Source organism: Lupinus angustifolius, chromosome LG13 (assembly GCF_001865875.1).
Source record: "Lupinus angustifolius cultivar Tanjil chromosome LG13, LupAngTanjil_v1.0, whole genome shotgun sequence".
In the NCBI taxonomy this organism is placed as follows: Eukaryota; Viridiplantae; Streptophyta; class Magnoliopsida; order Fabales; family Fabaceae; genus Lupinus; species Lupinus angustifolius.
Window position 1 is genome coordinate 17,389,038 of NC_032021.1, and position 10,455 is coordinate 17,399,492.

At 35.5% G+C, this 10,455-nt stretch overlaps 1 protein-coding gene across 1 annotated transcript; it reads left to right on the forward strand.

Annotated features, from left to right (window-relative positions):
* Positions 1,356-9,953, forward strand: LOC109325431 (protein LURP1-like). Its single transcript, XM_019557812.1, has 3 exons — positions 1,356-1,633; positions 2,671-2,898; positions 9,635-9,953. Exons 1-3 carry the CDS (start codon positions 1,421-1,423, stop codon positions 9,818-9,820), a joined length of 627 nt encoding a protein of 208 aa, XP_019413357.1. The 5' UTR covers positions 1,356-1,420; the 3' UTR covers positions 9,821-9,953.

The window sequence follows — 10,455 nt, forward strand, 5'->3', positions numbered from 1 at the left end:
ACCGTTGATTTTATTTGTATCTCTAATTTTTCTAAGTTGATAGAAAAATATGAATATAATCAAAAGTATTGTTTGACTAAACCTATTCGGCTTAAACACATTTTCAATGACATTATTACTCCTTATAGCCCATTTGATCCTAATTGTTTGTTGGTTGAAATCTTTAGCTAGTAATGAAAATTATTATCTAGTCATAGTTTTAGTATGATAAGAGAGCTAAGTATTATAATTGTATAATCAAGTTGGGGAGGGGGAAAATAATGTATGAAAGTGGTTTAACCACCACTCATCTTATGAACCAAAAAGAAAAATGCTACAAAAGAAAGAAAACAAATAAAAAGATGAGTGGTGGAATGATGAAAAGAAAAAAAGGAAAAACAAAAGTAGCACGTAGCACAAGTAGAAGTGATAGCATGAAGTTACAATGTGCTATCTTAGCCTATTAGAACCTCTTTATATCATTTTTGATTAATCATGGGATAATACCAAAATTGACTTTGTTGCTTGTTTATTGCATGCTTGTAAGAGACAATACTACCAAATACTTGAGAGCTTACACTTCCTCATTTATTGGCATATAAAATGTTTAAATAATGAAGTTTCAAATGAGTATGTAGTTAGGAATGACTTGCATAAATTAGATATTATATTTTGATTTGAGTTTGAAATTCTTTAATACACTTGTCTAATTGTGTGAATAACATATTCTTTGACTGTATGTCGTGTAATTGATGTGTAAGTCCTACTTGAAAAACCAAAACATGTGTTTGAAAAACCAAAACATATGTTTGAAAACTCAAAATATGTGTTTGAAAAACTTCATCTCGGATTCTTGTTTAAGGACAAACAAGGTTCTAAGTTGGGGAGAGTTTGTTAAGTGTCAAATTGATTTTATATTATACACCTTTTTTTATGATATCATAACTACTTAATCAACTGAAATGGATGAAATTATATTAATACAAATCTTATGAGTAAAGTTGCTAGACATAAAGTTTTGTTGTATAAGTTACTAAATTGACTAAGACATTAGCTTTTAGTAATTTTGAGGTATTGCATGGAATAATCGTTACTAAATGAATTTACTTTAAGAATCAAATATGTACGAATAGCGAGTGTGAAGTTCAATCCCAACTTTCTTTCTCATTATATTACAATTATGATTTATTTGTATCACCAATCAAACAACCATCAAATTCTCACTTAAAACATTAATTGTTAATTGAAAAACTAAATCTAACAACTCCTTCAGAATATGATAACCCCTTATCTTATATTTGTTTGGAGAAAAGCGTTTTTCTAAAAGTTACATTTTAAGTTAAAAAAAAGGGATACTTTATTCTTTTTATAAGAAGGAAGTATATACTCCATGAACTAGAAGTTTCTTGCATATACTCTTGTTTTGAAGAAGAACTCGTGTATGTCACTTTCTTGTATGGAGGATCTTTCAGATGTATTCGAAGGTGGCTACAATAGTGGTTACACTCCAATCATCATGAAGATTGATATGGAAGATGGTGCAGCTTGGAGCAATAAACACACTTTTGTTATGGAAGAACACTTCTCCCATCACCGTCGCCGTGTTCTGCTAGATGCTTCTTCTCATGAATATATTTGCACTATGCGCAAGAAGGTTGGTCATTCTTGGTTGTTCATATATTCTGAGCAAGTTTTTTATTTATTTATGATGCCATGTATCTTGATGGGTTCACTTCTAGCTTCTAGCTTAATTCAAAGATCTTAAATATTGGAGTTTTGTTTAATAAATAACCAAATCCTCTACATTTTCTTAATAAATAAGTAAAGATTTAGTGATCCAATAAACAATTTTATCATTCACATGGGTATCTATTCATCTCCTATTCTTTTCGTGCTATATCGCCTACTTAGACTGGTAACGTATCTGCAAATGGTTGGATATCAGTGTTGTTTTGCCTCTTATTCCAACTTACCACTTTACAACTCAAATGGGCATGGTGAAACACATGAAATGTTGGAACGAGGGTGTGACGTCTGATTAGCTACAATTTGGGCAATTTCGATATCTAAGAATGACCTAATATTTAATTTTGTTAAGCTCTCTCTTATCAGATTCTGAAATCAACGAGGGTAAAATCTTGGCTTTTGATCAAGGGTCAGTGTGAAGCAAACTCAATTATCTATTCCGATTGGATAGCTAATCCCTTAGTATGTCTCAATATCGTCTTGTAATTGCTTTTGTTCATCTCTTTTCCTTTGAACTCTCTTGTAATTATTACTTTTTTCTAATAAACTTCTCTTTGGCTGATAAAATAAAAAAACATCATTTGCCTCACAATAAATTGGTCTATCTAGATTTAATAAAAATGATATCATCTTCAACTCAACTCAGACGTCACAGAGGTGATAGAGGCAACAAAAATGAAGTCTTGGCGTTGGATCATCCGAAAAAGGGCAGATCAGCAATTCCTATCCCTACTGAGTTGCCAATCCTCGCAATTGTCTTCTAAATCTGTCTTAACTTCCCCTTCAACCTCTTCTCCTTGTACTTATTTCTTTTATTTTATTTTTTTACTTTCTCATCATTGTTTGTCTCTCATAATATTTTGTATATTCAAGTACATCTTTAATAAAATTGACTTCCCTATAAAAAAATTATATCTAGGGTTATAAATTTTGCTATTTATGCAGAAGGGTACACTCCATGGTAGATGGAAAGTTTACAAGGGTGAATACAATGGTGATAAATCTGCTAAACTGTGCTTTATAGTGAAGCGACCATCAATAATTATGAGCGAAAAATGTTTTCATTTAGATATATTCCTTGCTAAGAATACAGAAGAACGTGTTTGTAAGGTGAATGTCACAGATGATATTTGTGAAATTATTGCTGGCCCACGATCTCTTGCCAAAACCAAGGTAAAGTTTTTGACTTGTTTAATGTGAAATATTTTTGATATTTGTAAGTTTTCTGCATTTTGCATAACAATGTCTTAATTATGTTACGTATTGTTATACCCATCATGCATTTTATTTAACATAGTATACACACCCGTTAATGATACCTAAAATGATGTTGGTTTTTGGAACAAGGATCTTCTGTCAATCACTATGTACCACATCAATTAAAAAATTTAAACATTCATGATTTTATCGATTTTTTAAACATTCAGGTTTTGGGACATGCTTAGAGATAATTGATCATCATCCTGATTTTTTACTATACATGTATTAATCACCCGCCATACTTCTCTTCAGTAGTAGAGAGAGAAGTGTGCATTATAGAAAATAGCAAAAAAATAAAATGTAATAACAATTATATTCTTCTAGTTATAGTTATAATGATATTGTTGTTCTTAAAACTAAGAATAAAATGAGGATTACCCTTTCCTAGAGAGGATCCTGCTCATTAATCACACCTACTATCATCTTTTTTTTATAGGACCCTCTTGAAAAAAATTCACTTGGAAGTACATAAAGTAGTTTATTAACATTAAATTTGTTAATAAATTAATACTACCATGATATTTCATACCTTTTATTTAGGGCATATCCTTATCATTATAATTTAGATGAACAATGCATATGCATTATTGGAACAATGATATGTTGTCATAGATATTATCTTATATGTTATTCTATGCTAACGATATGACATATTTTCATTGGTATGGGATAATTCTCTCTCAGGGTTGTTTTGGAGATGCTTTTTTTTTTATAAAGAAAAATTGTATTAAAGGAGCACAAGGGGTGCCCACCTAATACAAGAAGGAAACAATCACAACTTAGTCGGGCTTAACGTTATACAAAGATTAGGATCCATACACCAATTAGCAAACGACAAGGATTTATGAGAAACAAAAGAGATGAACCAAATCCACGATCTAGTTTGAATCAAATCAATTAAATGCACATAGCTCGCAGTCTTCTCCTGAAAGATAACTTCATTTCTCATAATCCACACTTACCAAACCACCGCGAACCAAAGCATTCTCCATAACTTAACAGAAGTACCGATTTTAAAAGTATCATGAAGCTTGAAAAAATCCATAATTGTTGAAGGTATTGTGATAGGAACTTGAAGCCAAGTGTAAAAACATTTCCATACACTTGCAACAAAGTCACAAGCTATAAACAAGTGGTCAATAGTTTCAATATGATTATTGCAAAAGATACAAACCATATCTTCTGCCCTCGCAATAATATTCCTCTTAATCCAACAAAACAAGTAAGATGTTTTCAGACAAAACAAGCAATAATATTCCTCTTATTCCTGTTGGGAGCCGGCCTCTTAAGAGTTTCCAGACAAAACAACAAACATTTGAAGGCAAACAATTAATCCAACAATTTTTTAACACAATACCTAAGGAAGATTGGTGTTCATTCATCTGAGCCAAGTAAGATGTTTTCACCACATAGTCACCCGATCTGTCAAGACCCCATCTCCAAGTGTCACTAGAATCTAGCTTACACAAATGGTGGTTAATTAGATCATAAAGATTCTTGGCTAGAGATTTGTCTCTGCCAAACAAGTCTCTCTTCCAAGGAATTTCCTAAACCCAAACACCATCCTTCCAATAACCATTGTCCCCCACCCAAGTGCCATGATTAGAAGCTAGATTGAATAATCTAGGAAAAGCCAATTTGAGACTCTGATTACCAACCCAAATATCATGCCAAAAGAGAGTTTGAAGACCATTGCCAATATCCTTCCAAACATTATCCACAAACCAACCCCCTGAATCCTCAACAGAAGAGCCCACTTTTCCCAAGTCTCTCCACCACCTCGAAGCAGAGTTATTCGAGTGAGAACGCCACTCTAGACCATATTTTGAGTTTATTACCTTCACCCAAAAAGCTTCCTTATCTTGCAGCCTACGCCATCTCCATTTCCCTAACAGATCAAGATTAAAGCGAGAGAGATCCCTCACACCTAGGCCTCCTAACTCCTTAGACTTACAAACCACATCCCAAGCCACCCATGTAATACATTTTCCACCCCACTTATTTCCCCATAAAAAGCTTCTTTGTAAGCTAACAATTTTATCTAGGACCTTCTTAGGTGCTTTATAGAGCGAAATCATATAAGTAGGGATATTAGATAAAACTGAATTCAGCAAGGTTAATCTACCACCAACTGAAATATGCTTGTCTTTCCAAGAAGCAAGCCTTTTAGCCACAACCTCAATCATACCTTGCCAAGTGGATAACCTCCTGGGATTAGCCCCAACTGGAATACCTAAATAGATGAAAGGAAAGGAACCAACCTTACAAAAAAAGAAATTCGCCGCAACTGAGATAGAAGAATCAGATAACCTTATCCCATAAAGAGAGCTCTTGTTTGAATTGACCTTTAGCCCCGAAGCTAACTCAAAGCATCTAAGAATAGTCTTCAAGCAGAAAAGATTTATATCGGAAGGATTGCACACAATAATAGTATCGCCCGCGAATTGGAGATCACAAACTTCGACACCACCTCTACCAATCTTGAAACCCTCAAAAGCCCCAATAGATCTAGCCTTCCTAACCAAACCTGCAAAGCCTTCTGCCACCATAAGAAACAAGAAGGGCGCCATTGGATCTCCCTGACGAATACCTCTAGAAATAGAAAATTGAGTCGCTGAACTACCATTCACCAAAACCGACATCGTGGTCGAAGAAAGACAAGCATTGATCCACTTTCTCCACCTTAGCGAAAACCCAAACCTGCTAAGCATATAATCTAAGAATGTCCAATCCACAGAGTCGTAAGCCTTCTCAAAATCGACTTTGAACAAGAAACAACCATTCCTATCTTTTTTCGCAGAGTGGATAACCTCATTTATAATCATAGGCGCATCAAGAATATATCTACCATGAATAAAAGCCGCTTGAGAAGGAGAAACAATGGAACCCATGACATCTTTTAGCCTAGCTGCCAAGATTTTTGCAAGGATTTTATACAAGGAACCAACCAGGGATATCGGTCTATAATCCTGGATTCTGTTTGGATTCTTCGTTTTCGGGATCAAAGCAATGAAAGAAGAGTTCAAACCTTTTGGAATTTTACCATTATCATGGAACTCTTTGATAAAGAGAATGATGTCCCTTTTGACAACATCTCAAAATTCCTGGAAGAATTTAAAGTTAAAGCCATCAAGTCTGGGACTTCTATCATCAACACAACTCCAAACCGCCACTCGAATCTCCTCCTCAATAAAATCAACATCCAAGGCAGAAATCTGAGTATCATCAAGGGTTTGAAAAACAACACCATCCAGTTTCGGCTTGATCAAAGGCCTAGCCGAGAACAAACTTTTGAAATAATTAGTTATCTCCCTTCTCATAATTGAATCCTCCTCATGCCAAACCTCATTAATCCAGATTCCTCTAAGCTGATTCCTACGATTTCTGTTGTTGATACAAGCATGGAAATAGCTAGTGTTTGCATCCCCTTCCTTTCACCATTGACATCTAGACTTTTGTCTCAACAAGTTATCCTTCAGGATTGTGGCTTCCCACCAATCAGCCGTAAGCTTTTTGAATAAAGAGATTTGATCAGAGCTAAGAGCTGAAATCTCTCCCAAAATATCCAACTCCTGAATATCAAAGGATAATTGCCCCAATTTTGAATCCAAGCAACCAAACGAGTCCTTGTTCCACACTTTTAGTTTGTCTTTCAAAAACTTTAGCTTCTCCTTAACAATGAAAGCCTTCCTCCCAACAATATCGGCTTCACCCCAAGAACGAGACACCAAATCAGCAAAGCTATGATGCTTAAGCCAACGATTGTTGAACCGGAACGGAATCGGGCCCTTCTCCAACTTCCTTTGCCTGATAATAATTGGACAATGATCAGAAATATCTTTGTTAAGAGCCCACTGAGTTATATCCGGCCAATTCGTAAACCACCATACAGATAGAAGAAATCTATCCAACCTACTCATGCAATCACTTCCAGACTTTTACCAAGTAAAATTCCTTCCACTCAACGGCATATCCACCAACTCCATCTCCCTAATCCAGATGTTAAACAGTTGGATATCCTTATTGCAAAAAGCCCTATCGACACCTCTCCTTTCAGAAATACTTCTAATAGAATTAAAGTCACCAAAACAACACCAATTTATGTCTCCCAGGCTAGCTTTCAGATTCGAAAGCTCATTCCAGAGTTGAATTTTTTGAGACAAAGAACAAGGAGAATAAACATTAACCAAACAACAATTAACAGGACCGGCTACCCAAGTACCAATAATTGCCAGAAAACCAATACCGTGAACAGAATTACTTTTATGAAATTTGTTCTTGTCCCAAATGCTAAGAACACCACCCGACCTTCCAACTGACGGAATAAAATCCAATTCACAATCATTGTTCCCCCAAAGGCTAACACAAAGGTTCACACTACACTCTTCTAATTTTGTTTCTTGAAGCCCAATAAAATCCACATCATTATTTTTTATAACCCCTTTAATACCTCTTCTCTTTAAACTACTCCCCAACCCCTTTACATTAAAAGAGAGACAATTCATTGATCACCTTGATGCTCCCTTTGGTTAGAATTGGCAAAACCAATCCTATCCCTTTCCTCCAAGTCTTCCAAACTCTTGATCATAACACTGTCTTCCCCTTCAAATGACACTCCCAGACTTTTACTCAATTCCCACATCTTCATAGCTTTATTTCCGCCACTTTTAATTTCTTCCGAAGCAACCGATAGAGCAATAGAATTAATATTAGAGTCCCTAGAATAAGACTCCATCACCCGTGATGAATCAGATGACTCCAATGGCAGAAGAGCTCCATGGTCCAAATTAACCTTCCTCTTCAAATCCTTCCTTTTAAGCTTTGTACCACCTTTCTGTCTTATTGGAAGAAAAAATGGATTCTGTAATTTTTTATGCAACATGGATAGCTTTTTATTATTCTGGGTTCTTTGTTTTGCCTTTGGAACCACCAACGTTGGGTCCTTCCCATGACCAAGAGGGCATGGACGAAGGCCCAAGGCATTCACGTGAGTCACATCCAAAGTGGGACTTTTAGAATTTGAGTTATTTGGCACGTGCACTTCCAAATGTATGACATGCTGACCTGGTTCACTGATTGCCAAAGTATCCAAATTAAAAGCTCCATCCTTTATTGGCCCAAACACATGGTTAGGCCCAATGTCAGTTAGGTCTTTAAGTATAGAACACCAGAACGGACAGACTCCTTTTTTTAGAAACAAGAGTCTTTAACCATTGAATCTGTCTCACAAAGGTTGACAGATAGAGGATTGCCTCCTACCCTCCTATATTCCTTTTTCCTTCCCCCGAGGTTGTCATTCTGATCTTTGTGCACAGAGTTTTGTCCTTTTGCCACGTCATCCTCTTCACTAACCGAAAGAGCCTCCTCCGTGCCTCCGATCTCTCGTTCCGGCCACCATTCTTCGTCCTTAGAGTCAAGAGGAGTTGAGACACTTGATTCATCTCCCCCAACAGTGTGTCTATGGCCAGTGTCGAAAAAGTAATCTTCCAACAGTCTAATCTCCCATTCCAGATCTCCAATCATGACTTTTTGAGAAGTATTGATTTAGTTCAGAAATTTCGAAGCTACCAAGCAACGAGCAACATCCATTCTCGCCATATTTTTAGTATCCTCATCCATCCTAATAAACACACCCACATTCTTAGTAACGATATTGAAGAACTCTACCGACCAAGCATGTGCAGGAATCCTAATGCAATTGATCCAAACCAGTCTTTCTTGAGGATGAATCGAGGGGCTCTAGAATCTGATTTCTTTGAAGATCGACTTCCACCATTGTTCTTCATCACTGAAAATCTATTGGATGTTCACTTGGCTTTCCGATTTTAGCATAAATAATTTTCCTCCCAAAGGGATTGTCTACACCGAAAGAACCCCCTCTCTGTGAAGAGACTGTTGCAATGTATCAATATCTTCCCAATTTAATACTTCTCCAACTAACTGTTTGTTGAGGGACACTAAAACCTCTTCTAGGGCTGTGTAAAGTAGTGATTCATTTTGCTCTGTTACAATTGATCTTTTTGTAGGCTTATCAGTAAGGAGAACTTCTTTCCAGGATAGTTGAATCCCATCTTTAGCAATTACCTTTGAATGATTCACAATGGGCTTCAGAATCATTCTTGAGGGCACTCCCTTCTCAAAGTTCATGTCTTCCCTTCTTTTAAACCTTGGGCTATTGATCTTGATTTTGTAGTTCCCAATCCAAACTTGTTCAAGAGCCTTTAGAAGTTTGTCCTCCTCATCTGATTGTTTGAATCTAACAAAACCAAAGCGATTCCCCCTTTTGTCTCTTTTCTGGGGGATAATCACATCACCCACACTTCCCCATTTTGCAAACACAGTCCACATTTCAGCAATTCCATGGCTTTCCGGAATGTTAGTGAAGAAGAAAGTAGTACAAGATGATTGAAGAGACATGAAAAAACCTCTAGGTTTGTACCGAAACCCGTCATCCCTGTTGGAGAATTGATGAGAATTGAAATTTTTTTGACCACCAGTAACACCACTTACTCCCCTGAAACCAACCCCTCTCTCACTCCCTCTCTCCCTCATTAATTTACTGATTCTACTATACACCAAATATTATTGTGTTGTATATTTGCAAAGTTAATTTTTTTGAAGTGGGACATTAATGAATGAATGCATGTAGATGGAGGGAAGCATCATGGAAGTGATGATCGAAGCTAACGTGGACCTTGCATTAATAGTGTCGGTGCTTGTGATTTTAGATGAGATAAAGCATAACAAGTTGAGGAAAGTTGTTAAAGGAGTAACAAATACAATATTAGGAATTGGGAAGATTGCAATGTTGATTACAGTGGGTGAATCGTTCTAAACAAGTTCTCATGCTTTGCTTTTGGATTAATGTTTATATATATCTTAGACTTGTTTAATGATAAGTGGAGAAATTTGTGTAAAATATTATGGTTGCTTGTGGTGTGTTAAAAATGAACAATGCTTATTTATTTGAAGCAGGAGGAGAAACATGACTGAATATATATAATATATTAATAAATACTAAAAATTAAAAATATACTCTTCATTATTGGAGAGATAAGTTCTTGATTTTGTATTTTATTTAATGGTAAAAATATTATATCATTATATCTAAATGATAAAATTGTCCTATTATTTTATTTTTTTCATGTTGTTTTTTATAGATATTTTCCTCTATATTACTATAGAATATCCTAAACCCTTTTGTGTGTCATCTTCTACTCACATCATTATCAATGGTTCTAGTTGAGTGGAATGCCAAGGTGGAAAATGAATTTATTTAGTCCTACTTATATTATTATCAATGGTCCTACGTACTCACATTATCAATGTCCTCTACTACTCAAATCATTATGGTCCTAGTGTGTCTTTCATTGGTTTAAGGAGGATTTTCCTTGATTAGCTAATATTATTTATGATGCAAGATTTTAAATTACAATTATGATTGTATTCATGGTTTTGTTAGGTTCACAA

What these genes read in the sequence shown, in the direction of transcription:
- LOC109325431 (XM_019557812.1), top strand. Translation starts at nt 1,421, where the DNA reads ATGTCACTTTCTTGTATGGAGGATCTTTCAGATGTATTCGAAGGTGGC. An exon ending in TTTGCACTATGCGCAAGAAG is followed by an intron (nt 1,634 to 2,670) that starts GTTGGTCATTCT and finishes CTATTTATGCAG; the next exon opens with AAGGGTACACTCCATGGTAG. An exon ending in GATCTCTTGCCAAAACCAAG is followed by an intron (nt 2,899 to 9,634) that starts GTAAAGTTTTTG and finishes GAATGCATGTAG; the next exon opens with ATGGAGGGAAGCATCATGGA.